The sequence below is a fragment of the Thecamonas trahens genome (assembly GCF_000142905.1).
Source record: "Thecamonas trahens ATCC 50062 unplaced genomic scaffold supercont1.56, whole genome shotgun sequence".
NCBI lineage: Eukaryota > Apusomonadida > Apusomonadidae > Thecamonas > Thecamonas trahens.
The window spans coordinates 12,730-26,843 of record NW_013657624.1 but is presented as its reverse complement, the minus strand read 5'-3'; the positions used below and the strand labels follow the sequence as shown (position 1 = coordinate 26,843).

The 14,114-nt window shown below is 63.8% G+C and overlaps 6 protein-coding genes across 6 annotated transcripts; 3 read left to right on the top strand and 3 right to left on the bottom strand.

Moving 5' to 3' along the window:
* Positions 1-244: 244 nt before the first annotated feature.
* AMSG_10271 (uncharacterized protein) lies at positions 245-4,091 on the top strand (the record flags this gene model as incomplete). The annotated part of the gene is made up of 3 exons (XM_013898303.1): positions 245-3,696; positions 3,747-4,028; positions 4,064-4,091. The coding sequence occupies exons 1-3, from the start codon at positions 335-337 to the stop codon at positions 4,089-4,091; spliced, it is 3,672 nt and encodes a 1,223-aa protein (XP_013753757.1). The 5' UTR covers positions 245-334.
* A 184-nt stretch (positions 4,092-4,275) lies between these two features.
* Positions 4,276-7,783, bottom strand: AMSG_10270 (uncharacterized protein; the record flags this gene model as incomplete). The annotated part of the gene is made up of 4 exons (XM_013898302.1): positions 4,276-5,292; positions 5,436-6,071; positions 6,131-7,036; positions 7,295-7,783. 4 exons carry the CDS (start codon positions 7,781-7,783, stop codon positions 4,276-4,278), a joined length of 3,048 nt encoding a protein of 1,015 aa, XP_013753756.1.
* A 623-nt stretch (positions 7,784-8,406) lies between these two features.
* Positions 8,407-10,067, top strand: AMSG_10269 (major facilitator superfamily transporter). The gene is made up of 2 exons (XM_013898301.1): positions 8,407-8,757; positions 8,985-10,067. Exons 1-2 carry the CDS (start codon positions 8,430-8,432, stop codon positions 10,061-10,063), a joined length of 1,407 nt encoding a protein of 468 aa, XP_013753755.1. The 5' UTR covers positions 8,407-8,429; the 3' UTR covers positions 10,064-10,067.
* Positions 10,068-10,275: 208 nt separating this feature from the next.
* AMSG_10268 (calcium-binding carrier) lies at positions 10,276-11,789 on the top strand (the record flags this gene model as incomplete). Its single annotated transcript, XM_013898300.1, has 2 exons — positions 10,276-11,281; positions 11,353-11,789. 2 exons carry the CDS (start codon positions 10,276-10,278, stop codon positions 11,787-11,789), a joined length of 1,443 nt encoding a protein of 480 aa, XP_013753754.1.
* A 1,042-nt stretch (positions 11,790-12,831) lies between these two features.
* Positions 12,832-13,173, bottom strand: AMSG_10267 (uncharacterized protein; the record flags this gene model as incomplete). The annotated part of the gene is made up of 1 exon (XM_013898299.1): positions 12,832-13,173. One exon carries the CDS (start codon positions 13,171-13,173, stop codon positions 12,832-12,834), a length of 342 nt encoding a protein of 113 aa, XP_013753753.1.
* Positions 13,174-13,458: 285 nt separating this feature from the next.
* Positions 13,459-13,888, bottom strand: AMSG_10266 (uncharacterized protein; the record flags this gene model as incomplete). The annotated part of the gene is made up of 2 exons (XM_013898298.1): positions 13,459-13,619; positions 13,798-13,888. 2 exons carry the CDS (start codon positions 13,886-13,888, stop codon positions 13,459-13,461), a joined length of 252 nt encoding a protein of 83 aa, XP_013753752.1.
* Between the last annotated feature and the right edge of the window lie 226 nt (positions 13,889-14,114).

Genomic DNA, 14,114 nt, shown 5'->3' with positions numbered 1-14,114 from the left:
TTGTCACTCATCGGGGTTTAATCGTCGCCACTCATCGGCGCCCATCGTTTGCACGAATCGTTGCTGGTTGTCCGTGCCTGCGACCCGCACCCTTCCGCACTCCGCACGCCGCCGGGCGACCACATCCTATCACCCAGATCAACACATCATCACACACTCTATCAAGACCCTACCCAAGCGTGTCCATGCACATATGCACATCACCCCCCCCCCCCCCCCCCCCTCCCTCCTCCCCCTCCCTCCCCCCCTCCCCCTTCCTCCTTCTTTTGCACACGGGTCAAGGAGCCGGAAAACGAGCGGCCAAGTGGAACGGGTACGGAACGGGCCAAAAACAATGGGCGGTCAAGTCATCACACCACGGCTTGCTGCGTTGCACCACTTTCCTTCCCTTGTCTGGAGCGAACAGAGCAAGGAGCAAGGTAGGGGAGGGAAGCAGTACAAGCAGGAAAGAGGCATGTCGTGTAGCATGTTGTTGCGCAAGAAGACATTGATACAATTGACATGGATAGGGCTTTGGTACCTCATGGTGGGCGTGATGGTCGGTGGGGTGAAGGGCGGAACAGTTTTCACGGCAACGGGAGTACCGCAGGATGACCAATTTGTTGGCACAATGAAAGTTGATGGCACTGTGGCGGCAGCACCTTCTCATGTCCGCTTTGATACGGGTGCAGAGCGAGTGCTCTCGATTAACTTTGATTTCTCTTCTTCACCTATTACCTCTTCAACAGGATCTGTATGGATTGATGCCTCTTCATCTTTTCTCGTCAAAGAGGTCATCGCAAGCAATACCTTCTCCATCGGTGTCACATACTTTGCTCCGCTCTCTCCGGCAGAGAGAGCCGCACGCTACGATGAGCTGCCATGGGCTGCAGATGACTCTTTCGACACCATGACAGACTCGACAACGGTTCATACCTTTTATGTCGGCGATACTGGTGGTACATCCTTTCCGCTGACGGGTGCTGCGGTCAGCGCCCTGCTACAGGACGCGTTCGACAACGGCGGCTATGTCGATGACTCGCTGGTCATCCGTGCCTCACGGACAAGCGGATGCACATCAGGAGACTGTAGAATCGAGCTGCGGAGCCCGTCCCCAACGTTGACGGTCAAGTATTATCGTGTCTGTGGCATCCTCTCGCTGCCGAGCGGGACGGTGACAGACGACTCCACCACTGGCGGGCCGTTTGCGCCCATCGGGGACGCGCTTGCGCTGTCGTGTGGCTCAGGACTAACCCTCTACGGCGCGTCGGCATCCAATGATGTTGTGTGTACCTCGACTGGCGCGTACTCGCCGGCCTCACCCTATTGCGCTCCGCCACCAAGTCCGCCACCGCCACCACCGCCGAGCCCACCGCCACCGCCGAGCCCGCCGCCACCGCCGAGCCCGCCGCCACCGCCGAGCCCGCCACCACCGCCGAGCCCACCGCCACCGCCGAGCCCGCCGCCACCGCCGAGCCCGCCGCCACCGCCGAGCCCGCCGCCACCGCCGAGCCCGCCACCACCGCCGAGCCCGCCGCCACCGCCGCCGTCACCGCCGCCGCCTTTCTCGCCGCCGCCGCCATCCCCGCCACCACCGCCATCCCCGCCACCGCCGCCGCCCTGCGCCCCGCCGGCCTCTCTCGACTCTTGCGGCGTTTGCTCCGGCCCGGGCACCGGCCACGTCGCTGACTCGGATCGCGATGTCTGCGGTATTTGCTTCGGTGCCAATGCCGCGCTCGATGATTGTGGCGTTTGCTTTGGCAGCAACGCCGCTATGGATGCTTGCGGGGTGTGCTACGGCAACAACGCGAGCTGCGCAGGCTGTGACGGCGTACCCAACTCGGGCAAAGTGCCCGATGTGTGCGGCGAGTGCGGCGGCGACGCGTCCGGGTGCTCTGGCTGCAACTTTATTCCAATCCCGCTGGGCGGCGTTTGGTTCGACGGATGCGGCGTGTGTGGCGGGCCGTCAGGCATCTCGGCGTGCGCGACGTCGTGCCTGGCCAACGGGACTGCCGTCTACGACTGCTTTGGCGTTTGCAACGGCACCGCATACATCGACGACTGTGGCATGTGCGTCGAGGGCTCGACGCCAAACATGCCGAATGCGTTCAAGGACAGCTGTGGCGATTGCTTTGGCGGCGATCGTGCTCGCGACGTGTGCGGCGAGTGTCACGGCAACAACGCGCGTCGTGACGCCTGCGGCATCTGTGACGGCGGCGATGTGCATGTCGACAGCTGCGGTGTGTGCTTTGGTTCTGACCGCAGCAAGGATGTATGCGGCGTGTGCAGCGGCAACGGCACCAGCTGCGTGGGATGTGACTCTGTCGCCAACTCGAACAAGGTATTCGACGCGTGTGGCGTGTGCGGCGGGTTCGGCGACTGCGCCGTACGCGAGTCGGGCGGGACCGGCTCGATCTCGAGCCTTGTGGTGCTCGGCGGCACGACGTGCCTACTCTCGGTCTTTCTGGCCCTGGCCATTGCCATCATCTCTTGGCGACGGCGGCGGCGGCGGAGGGTCGGCATCCTTGTCGAGAAGCGCGACGCTGCGCTGGCAGCGGCACCTGGCGGCCTCGTGGTTGTGCTCATCACGGATGTGGGGAACTCGACCAGGCTGTGGGAGGACGTGCCGGATGCAATGGAGGCAGCGACCGACGTCCATGACGCGGCAGTCCGCCAGATTCTCATGGACGCCGGAGCGTACTTTGTGCGAACAGAAGGCGACTCATTTGTCGTTGTCTTTCCGGCGTCGGCCGCGTGCGTAGCGCTCGAGGCTGCAGTTGCCATCCAGGACCGACTCGTCCAGCTGGACTGGCCTCGCGAGTTGCTCAACCACCAGCTGTGTGGATCGGTACTCCGGAGCCACTCGGCAGTCACCGGAGGCCTGCAATACGTTTGGCGCGGGCTCCGCGTGCGAGTCGGACTCCACGCATGTACGCCGATGCGAACGTTTGACGAGCGGTCGCTGCGCGCGGCGTATGGTGGCGCGAGCATGTCGCACGCGGACGCGGTGACGTCGGCCGGCGAGGCTGGGCAAGTTGTGCTCTCGTCCGAGATGCTGTCGCTTCTGGGCTCCAGCGTGCCCAAGAGTGTCATGATCCACCATGTGGGCCGGATTGCGTCGTCGTGTAGCACAGTTTTTGACATCCACACCGTCACGGCGGAAGGGTCTGTCCTTGCCGAGCGGGTCTTTGCACGGCTACCGCCTCTCGAGGACGAGGCGAAGAGCGGCAAAGACGCTGCGACGATTGTCCTCACTGCTGGCGAGCGGAATGCGGCGGCGACGCTGACGTCGACGCCGGCCTCACTCTCGCACGATGCATCAACTGCCTCGCTGCGGCGACCTAGGACTCGCACGCGGGTTCGGAAGCGGCCGCAGACCTCACTCTCGCCGACACCCGAGCATCGGTTTGCATCGCCGTCTGGCTCATGCTCGGCGTCGGTGTCGGTTCCAGCGTCGGCAATGGCGTCTCCTCGGAGACAGACACCACGGGGCCTCGGATCAAGACCGCAATCACGGTCGCCATCGGGCTCGAGAGCTGGCTCGCGACGCAATCTCCTCTCGTGCTCGCCGTCGCGCGCATCTGCAACGCTGCTGTCGCCGAGGAGCCAGACGCCGACCTCGGGCCGGAGTGGCTTTGGCGCGCCTGCACCTGGAAGCAGCAGCGCAGGAGGCAGCAGCGATTGCAGCGACCACAGCAACCATGGCAAGGTTAACTTGTGACCAAGACTGGAACTCATGTGCGGACACGCTCGCGATCGACACCGAGCGCTGCGTCACTGGTCAAGAGCCGCATCAAGAGCTTGGCACACCTTCACGGGCCACGGCGGAACTCGGAGCAACCGGCACGAAGAGCATCGTCGAAACGGAATCGGGCCATGTCGCGATTTTCGTCGGTTGAGTTTGAAAGCTCGGCGACGTCGTCGGTGCGCAAGGTCCGACGGCTGCAGCCGTCTGCGTCGACCGATTTGACCCCGATCTGTCACTCCAATGGCGCATCGCGGTCGGCGGCGAGCAGCAAGTCGCCCGAGCCGGGTCCGCGGATGCTGCAGTCAACGACAGCGCTGGAATCCCCAGCCACGTCAGGGCCACGGAGTATTGCGGCCCGGGCTAGGCGGCTGGAGACCGGGCGATCACGGGTCATGGTCGCGCGGCAGTCGGCGAGCGTGGCGCACTCCAAGCGGGGGTTGGCCTCCAAGTATCGGTGCCTCACCGGGCAGGTGGTTGTCGACGAGCTCTCCTGGTCTTCGAGCGACGACACCTCGGTCCACCTCACGCCCCCCAAATGAACGCTACCTTTACCTTTCTGGGACGGTGGGCGAGGTCGGCGAAAGCGATACCTGTGTGAGTGAGTCCGAGTGCGAGGTGTTGAGTGTCGACTCGAGCCGACGCACGCGGCGCGAACGCTGCTGGGCCGGCATCCGACGAGGGGTGATGTCTTCGGAGCGGAATCGCTTGAGGGTGCGGATGCGGCGGCCCGGCGAGTGGCGGGTAGCCACGGCCGGGCTGCATCCACTATCGCTGTCGTCGCGCTCGACTATGATGTCGAGCGGGTGAAGCATGGTCGATGCCGAGTGCTTGAGAACGCGGCGGACACGGAGTCGACGGCGGGCACGGGCTTTCAAGTTCCGTGACGATGTCGACTGGCCCGAGGGCAGTGGCCCTGGCGTCGACGAACCCGACGCGGCTTTGAGGGCGTGCATGATGCGCGACGAGCGCCTGACAGCGGCGCGCGGCGGCGAGCGGTCATCTCCGCTCAGATCTGGCGAGTCGGAGCTCGACACCGAGCAGAGGATAGATGTCAGTGCTTCGGTCGAGTAGCCAAGGTGGCAGGCGAGGCGTGGGCGGGCGGGGTAAGAGTCGCCCAAGGTGATAGCGCGCTTTCGGCGCGGCGGATCGGGCTTGGCGCCGGGCTTGGGCGGCGACACCCGGCCGGGCGGCAACATCTTGACCAAGTCTGCGGCTGAGAGGTCAGAGTTGCTGTCCGGCAGACCAGCTGCTGCTGATGGGGACTCGTTGTGGTCTGTCACCGACTTTGCCCGCTGCGAGCGGCGACGATGTCGGCGCGGGACCGGTGGGCCAAGGCTGGCCAGCGACGCTGCGGGCGCAAGGGTTACGTCGGCGTCATCCGCGTCTGAGAACGACGAGTGCGAGTGGATGTTGGAGCAGGAGAGAGCGGCTGAGAGCGAGAGATCGCGCATTGACGACAGCTCTTCCGGCGTGGGGACGAACCGATTGCGCGGCGAGTGTGAAGCTGAAGAGGATGACGACGAGGCGGATGAGACCGATGGCGTTCTCGTTTGTGAAATGACACACTGCAGCGAGAGCAAGGGGACAGCAGCATAGTCTGTACCCGGCGTGGAAAAATCACCGATCGATGACGATCGCGTCATGCCGGTGCCGTGTGGGGTGGTGCCGTCGACTGGATTGGGCGGGTGAATGTCCGAAGGTAGGTGACCGACGACGGCGACGAGACGTTGCAGATGTCAAAGACGGCCGAGTCATCGGCGACAGACACAGCGCCAAAGGGAGTAAAGACAATGCCGCGAAGAACACGAGTCGGAAGAAGAGCGATGGCGGCATGTGAGACAACGATCTGGCCGGCACTGGCGGCACAGGTGATGGTATCGGCGTGGGCCATGCACGCACCGGTGTAGGCGATGCGGTGGGTACGATCATCAAAGGCGCGACGGGGGGCACATGCATGGATGCCGATGCGAACGCGGAGGCCGCGCCAGACATGAGCATTAGATTCTAATGAGTCTGGAGACGGAGGCGCAGCTTGGGTGGGACACGCTGGGTGCTTGAGCAGCGCTTTGGGCCAGTCGGCGCGGGTGAGTCGGTCCTGGATGGCGACGGCGGCGCGGAGCGCGCGGCTTGCGTCGACGGCAGCAAAGGCGACAACAAACGAGTCGCCCTCGGTCCGCACAATATAGCCACCGGCATCATCGAGCAGTGGGCGAATGATGGCGTCGTGGATGAGCATGACGCCTTCCATCACGTCGTGGAGATCCTCCCATAGCCGGGTCGAGCTGCCGACGTCGGTGATGAGGATGACGACGGTTCCGGCCGGCGCGGCGGCGAGCGCGGCGTCCTGCTTTGAGGTGAGAATGCCGATGCGGCGAGAGCGGCGGCGGCAGTAGGCAAAAGGACGAGACCTAGGACGAGGCTTGCAAGGAGGAGAAGCGAGCCGAGACCAGCGAGGATGAGGAAGAGCATGGGCGTGCCGTTTGAGGAGGCGTGAGCTGCGCAGTCATCGGACCCGCCGCACACGCCGCACGCGTCGAATACCTTGTTCGAGTTGGCGACAGAGTCACATCCCACGCAGCTGGTGCCGTTGCCTCCGCACACGCCGCATAGATCACTGTCGCGGTTGCTTCCAAAGCACACACCGCAGCTGTCGACATGCACATCGCCGCCGTCACAGATGCCGCAGGCGTCACGACGCGCGTTGTTGCCGTGACACTCGCCGCACACGTCGCGAGCACGATCGCCGCCAAAGCAATCGCCACAGCTGTCCTTGAACGCATTCGGCATGTTCGGCGTCGAGCCCTCGACGCACATGCCACAGTCGTCGATGTATGCGGTGCCGTTGCAAACGCCAAAGCAGTCGTAGACGGCAGTCCCGTTGGCCAGGCATGACGTCGCGCACGCCGAGATGCCTGACGGCCCGCCACACACGCCGCATCCGTCGAACCAAACGCCGCCCAGCGGGATTGGAATAAAGTTGCAGCCAGAGCAGGCCAAGCCATCGCCGCCGCACACTCCGCAGATGTCTGGGGTCGTGCCCGAGTACGGGATGCCATCACATCCGGCACAGCTCGCGTTGTTCCCGTAGCACATGCCACAGCCGTCTTTGGCAGCATCGCCGCCAAAGCAAACGCCACAATCATCGAGCGCGGCGTTGTCGCCGAAGCAAATACCGCAAACATCGCGATCCGAGTCGGCGACGTGGCCGGTGCCCGGGCCGGAGCAAACGCCGCATGAGTCGAGAGAGGCCGGCGGGGCGCAGGGCGGCGGCGGCGGGAATGGCGGTGGCGGCGATGGCGGCGATGGCGGCTGTGTGAAAGGCGGCGGTGGGAACGACGGTGGCGGAAATGGAGGAGGCGGAGGGCTTGGCGGCGGGCCGCAGTACGGGTTGGGCGGAGAGTAGGATCCGTCCGAGGAGCAGGTGATGTTGCCGGCCGTGTTTGCAGCGTAGAGGGTGAGGTGAGGCGGGCAGGAGAGGGCGAGATGACCACCAACCGGGGCAAAGGAACCGCCTGTCAGGTGATGGGGGGCGACAGAACCATTGAAAAGGGTAAACGAGGGGCATACCTCGTAGTAGATGAAGGAGAGCGATGGATCGGGATCGCGCATGTCCAGGCGGCAGCTGTTGCCAGAGCACTGGGAGGTGTCGACAGCAGCGAGCCGAAGGAGAAGACGACCTACAGAAAAGGCGTTGTCTGTCCAGGCCGAGTGAAGCAAGTCTACGATGGCCGATGAGGCGATGGTGAGCGGAGCGACCGGGGCAGGGCTTACGGACGAGACGATGTATGGGGTCGAATGCGGGGTCGAGTCGAGGCGGTAGTTGGCCTGCCAATAGGCGACAGAAAAGTCAAAAGGTTTGATCGATGTCGAGAGGGTATAGTAGGCGAGTGCAATGGAGATTGCAGACGATCCCTCGAGCTCGTTGAATGCCAGGTCGGCGTGGGTGATGTGGATGGCGCCGGTCGAGGAGGTGACGGGTGCAGAGAGGAGAAAATTGAGTGCGGCAACTTCCTCGCCAGAAGCATAAAGGTTGATGTGATTGGGCGAGTGGCCCATGGCGCCTGTTGCAGCATTCTGTTGAGCGACAAAGGCATCGCTTGTGATGCTGCCGGTGATAGTGGTGGGCGTGGCGGCTGTGGTGCGGCGTGGCAAGGCTGTGACGAAAAAGGTGATCACGACGAGGAGCTCGGCCAAAGAGGTGACGGCGACCGGAGGAACAAAACGGTGGTGGCGGTCCCGCAGATGCCGATGGCGCGGCACACGGCGGACAGAGCGGTAGTTTGGCGGAGGAAGGGCATCAAGAAGCATAGCGCGGCGACCGTAGATGTTGGGGGAGGTGGTGTGCTGGCGGTGCCGATGTGCTGGTTGGGAGTTAGGTGAGTGAGACGGTGCCCGGTTGGGGTCCCGGAGGAGTGTCCAGCACTCATCCGACGTTTTTTACGTCCCTACATGTCAACGACGGCCAATTTGTAGCCAATCACGGCGAATATGTGGATCCTGCCAAGTTGTTGCCTGCTGTTGAACGTTGAAACAAACGTAGCTGGCGATGCGTCATGCGCTGCATAGAAAGCAAGGTGAGGTGGGGTGATGTGCTTGGGTGGCCTGTTCGCAGTGACAAGGCCAGCTCGTTGGCGGCCGTGTCACAGGCGTGAGCCTGCCAGTGAACAGCACTCGTCGCAGCGTGTGGGCGAGGGGCTACTTCATGGGTGGGCTATATTGGGGCTCGTTTGTGGTTGCCAGCGGTGTGTGGGGCGGGCTGCAGTGGTCTGGGCGGAAGGAGGGAGTCACGGGCAGCAGCATAGCGGACGAGGCAGAGGAGACCGGGACGGGGACGGGGACTGGGACGGGGATGGCGACGGGGATAGGGATGGGCAAGGACAAGGGGAATGGCATGGCTGAGGTCGAGGTGCCTGCTGGCTTTGCTGCCTTTCAGCGCAACTATCTTGTTGTATATCTGTTGGCCATGTTTGTGGATTGGCTCAAGGGTCCGTATGTGTATGTCCTGTACGAGTCGTATGGCTTCTCCAAGGGTAGGTCACGTGGGTGGGGATGGGGGTCGTGATGGCGGTGGTGGTGGTGGTTGGGGTTGGGGTTGGGGTTGGGGTTGGGGTTGGGGTTGGGGTTGGGGTTGGGGTTGGGGTTGGGGTTGGGCTGGGCTTGCGCGCACATGCGTGTGCATGTGCATGTGCGTGTGTGTGTGTGTGTGTGTGTGTGTGTGTGTGTGTGTGGGAGGACTTATGGTGATGGCCGCTGACAGGTGACATTGCGCTGCTGTTCATCGGAGGGTTCGGGGCGTCGATGGTGGCAGGAACGGTGGCGGGGGCCCTGGCAGACTCGCTAGGGAGGAAGAAGATGGCACTGGTGTTTGCAGCGTGCTACGCAGTCGCCGGTCTGACCAAGGTCTCGGCGTCGTTCTCGGTTCTTATGATCGGCCGCATCCTGTCGGGCGTGGCCACATCGCTGCTGTTCTCGGTCTTTGAGGCTTGGATGGTGTGCGAGCACAACGCGCGCGGATATCCTCCGGCACTGCTGAGCCAGACCTTTTCGCGAGCCACCACAGGCAATGGGCTTGTGGCGGTCGCCGCCGGACTGGTGGCAATGGCGGCCGCATCGACCTTTGGCTACGTGGCGCCGTTTGTGCTCGCGCTCGTTCCGCTGGCGGTGCTTGCCGGCATTGTGAGCCGGACGTGGAACGAGAACTACGGCGACGCTACCATCGAGGTGAGCGAGTCGCTGCGGCGGGCGGTGGGCGTCCTCGCTGCCGCGCCACATCTGGTGTGTCTCGGCCTCGCCCAGGCCCTCTTTGAGGGCGGCATGTACACCTTTGTGTTCATGTGGTCGCCGGCGCTGGCCACCGAAGAGACCCGCGACGTTCTGCCGTACGGGGTCATCTTTGCCGTTTACATGGTGTGCATCATGATTGGCTCGGCGCTGTTCAACGTGGTTGACGCATCGACGCTCCCGCTCCCGCTTCTCCTGCATGGCGCCGCCATTGGGAGCATGCTCTCCGTCCCTGCATTCTTTGACGCCAAGCCGCTGGTCTACCTCGCGTTTTGTGGCTTTGAGGTGGCGTGCGGCATGTTCTTTCCCACGTATGGTACGCTGCGCTCGGCGCACATTCCAGAAGCAACCCGGTCGACCATGATGAACCTCTTCCGCATTCCGCTCAACGCCTTTGTCCTCATCGTGCTCATCAAGGTCAAGCACATGCCAGTCACCACCGTCTTTTGGATCTGCGCCTTGGCTCATCTCGGCGCTCTCGCCTGCTACATTGTCTTTGCTTCGCGCGCCACCGTCTACGCTCGCGCGCGTCATGCCGAGAAACATGGACCGTGACCCGGCAGCTGATTGGGGAGTAAGGGGGGGGGGGGGTGGGGGGTGGGAGGTGACGACGACCAAAATATTGTAGTTGTGAGGCAGGGGTGACGTCACGGTGGGTCGCTCGCCGCACCCGCCGTGGCCAGCCGAGGCCAACTCGATTGGCTGCGAGGAGAGGGCGACGAGACGGGAAGCCGGTGGGACACTCCTCTGACACTGGCATAAGAGACATGCCCCTGAGCTGCTACAACTGCGGAGAGAGGCACAAGGCAGTCAGCTGCCCGCATGCGTGCTGGCTCTGCGGACAGAGCGGGCATCCGTGCACAAAGTGCACGGCAGGCGATGAGACTGGCGTCCGAGCGCTCTTTGCAGAGCTCGCCGGAAGCGAGGGGCGAGTGAGCAACAGCGATCTGAGGCGGAAGCTTGAGGAATGGGGACTTCCGGAACATCGGGCGGATGACGTGTTTCGCGCGGCGAGACCAAAGGCTGGAGCGTATCTGACCGAGGACGAGTTTGTGGCGTATGCCATGGCCCGGCTGAGATACATGAGGCACTTGTTTGAGGACATGGACGCGTCGGGCTCGGGCTCGATCAACCGGCATGAGCTGCGGGCGGCGCTCAAGGTGCTCCGGCTCGAGCCGACCGAGGACGATGTGCGGGCCATGATTGCCAAGATCGACAAGCCGTCGGGCGTCGGCGCCAAGGTCCCACCCAACGGCAAGATCGAGTGGCACGAGTTTCGCGACTTTATGGTCCTTGTCTCGCCGACGGGCCGCTTCCTCGACTTTACGCCACTCGCCGATCAGTGGCTCACGGTCTCGCACGAGGAGTTTGCCGGGATGGGCTCCGGGCGGAGCGCCGCGGCGACCGGCCCGGCGTCGCGCAACAAGGCGTACACGGCGATCAACGGTGGCTTTGCGCTCGGCTTCTCACGGTTCTGTGTGGCGCCGCTGGAGCGGCTGCGGATGCAGATGATTGTCGACTCGACAAAGTACAAGGGCACGTGGGACTGCTTCCGCTCCATCTACCGAGCCGAGGGTCTTGCCGGCTACTGGCGCGGCAACACGGTGAACATGATCCGCATTGTGCCGCAAGGCGCAGTCGCCTTTGTGGCCAAGGACTTTTTTAAGGAGCTCTTTGGCGGCTCGTCACCCAACTCGCTGCAGCTCGCGCTCGCGTCGATGGCGGCAGGCGCGACATGCATGTCGGCCATCTACCCGCTGGACTTGGCCCGCGGTCGCATCACCACCACGCCGGGCCTCTACAACGGCATGTTTGACGCGCTCACCAAGATCGGGCGGGCCGAGGCGTGGCGGCGCTATACAAGGGCATCGGCCCGGCCAACGTGTGGGCGACGGTCTACTATGCCACCTCGTTCTGGACCTTTGACACGCTCAAGGCCGCCTACAACGAGCACGTGGCGACGGACGAAGCGTCCAAGGCCGGGCCCATGGTTGGCCTCGGCATCGGCGCTGTGGCAGGCATCGCCTCGACCACTGCCGCCTTTCCGCTCGAGCTTGCCCGCCGTAAGCTCCAGATGCAGGGCACCGGCGGCCGCCCCGTGCAATACACAGGCCTTACCGACGTCCTGGTCAAGGTCAGCAAACGGCGCGGCGTTCTCTCGCTCTTCTCCGGCCTCAAGGCCAACCTCATCAAGTCGCCGCTCGGATCAGCCATTGCCTTTTGGGCGTACGAGACGGTCAACAAGGCACTCGACGTCTATCTCCCCGAGCACATGCGGTAAAATGGCATGAATGGCTTACCCGAGCGGCGTGATCCGCCAGCCACCAGTCATCGGCGGCCGTCGGTCACCTGCCACGGGCCGAGGCAGGCAAACGGGTGAGCGAGCACCCCACCTCCCCCCCTCCCCTCCCCCCTCCCCCCCCCTCCCCTCCCCCAAAGTTCCCTCCCCCCCCCTTCCCGCCTCGTTCTCACTCGGAGTAGCTGCGTCTGCGTCTGCGTCTGCGTCTGCGTCTGCGTCTGCGTCTGCGTCTGCGTCTGCGTCTGTGGCTGCGTTGGCGTGTGTGTGTGGCCGAACCTGTTTGTCGGTTGTTGGTTTGGTCTCGGTCTGCGTCGGCCCGCCCGCCGGCCCGGCCCGCCCACCCCACCCGCTCGCTCACCCGCAAGTCTTTGTCGGTTTCTCAGACGACTTGCGCACAAACGCGAGCTCTCCCTCCCTCTTTCTCTATCTATCTCTCTCTCTCTCGCCCCTCCTTCTTTCTCTCGTGAGGGCTATCCCCCTCCCCGTCTATCTTTAACTCCTTTGTATCGATCACCAGATCGGTTGAGCGGTGGGTGGGCTACCTCGTCGACCCGGATCGCTGGCTCGTGTCGGTCGGCTGGTTGCTTGGTTGGTGATTCGGTCGGTTACTTGGTCAGCTGCTCGGTTGGCTCGTTGGCTACCGCGAGCGCATCAGGATGGAGTGGGGAGATACATCGTTTGGCGTAGGCCGATTGAGCCTTCGCTCGAGATCACGGTCGCCGTCGGCGGCAAGATCTCTCTCAGCAAGGAGATCACCATCACCTCCGCCGGAATCGCTGGATTCCATCACAGAGACTCGGGTGGCCGACTCGGTCGCTGCTCTCCTCTCACCTCGCCCGGGAGCAAGAGCGAGGGGTGGTTCGGGCCGAGCCATGCCCAGATCATCATCTACCGCTGTCATGTCGCCAGCTCAGTTTGCGTGTTTGGTGCTCCCACCATCGGATGCGACGATCAACGTCAAGTCGCGCTCGTACTATGGCGCCGACGGCGAGACCAGCGATGGCCATGCCTCGGCCTCGGGCTATCACTCGTCGCACTCGAGGTCGCGGTCCAGATCATCGTCGCGGTCGCGGTCGCGCTCGACAGCTCGCGCCGCAAGTGTCCAGCCGCGCCCGTTGGCGAGGCGCGACTCGACAGACTCGCTTATCTCGAGCCGCTCGCTGCATAGCGAGCCGCGGCGACGGTCGCTCGGCGGCTCGCGGTCGATGGTCTCGCTAGACATTACCGACCGGCGGGCATCGCTCGCCGTCCACCGCGCCTCACCGTCGCCAGGCTCGTCGTCGGCGGCGTCGACACCGCGGTCGACCAGCTCGCGCCCGCTCACCTCGGCGTCTGCGGGAGGAGTCTCTAGCAGCAGCCGCTCCATCTCGCTCGGCACGTCGGGGATGCCGTCGCCGTCATCGACGCGGCGTGGCTCGTCGTCACTCCTCGCGTTTGCACAGGAGCAGGTCCGTGCCCTTGACTCCCGTCCGCGCAACTATGCCGCTGAGACCGCCCCGCTTGCTGCCCGCCTCGATGCCATCATAGGGCCGAGTCCACGAGGAGCCAATCGCCGCACTACGCCTCGGCGGCGTTGATCCAGCCGCGATAAGCTCGCGGGCGGCTGATGGGCACCGCCACACGCATGACGAGAGAGGGGATGGCAGGCCAATTACGATTTGAGCTTCATGGGCATGTACGAGCCGACGAGCTCGGCCACGAATCTCTCATTGTCTGCATCAAACCAAAAGACGACGTCTGCCGCCGATGTCGACGAGGTGACAGGCCCGACAAACGAGTACTCCTCCTCCTCCGAGTCCTTCTTCTTCGCCACTAGACGAGCCGCCTTGCCATCCACACTCAATTCTGCCGGACGCGTGCGATCGAGCGATTGCGGAACAAAACCATCTGTCATCACAGCCATTCATCATGAGTATGGAAGCGTGGGGAGGGGAGGGAGTGAGTCTACTGCGCCACGCTGTCCTGGTGGGAAGGGGCGGAGGGGGCATACACTTGATGACCGACGCCTTGTCGGTGCCTTTGGTGAACGTCTCGCCGAGGACTATGGGGTACTCGGTCCCGTCTCGTGCAAAGGTGGCCATGGGTAGGGGTGGGGTGGGGTGGGGTGGGGTGGGTCAAGTGCTGTCGTGGCGGTGGTTGGTCGTCGTCCGAGTCGCACTTGGTTGGCCTTTGCCGCTGGTTTGGCGACAAGGATGACCATTTGCGATGGGGGATTGATCGGGAGGAGGGGAAAGGGAGGGGAAAGGGGGACGGGGGATGGAGGGAGGGGGGTGGACTACATCGTGCTGTGCTGGGGCGAGTTGGGCC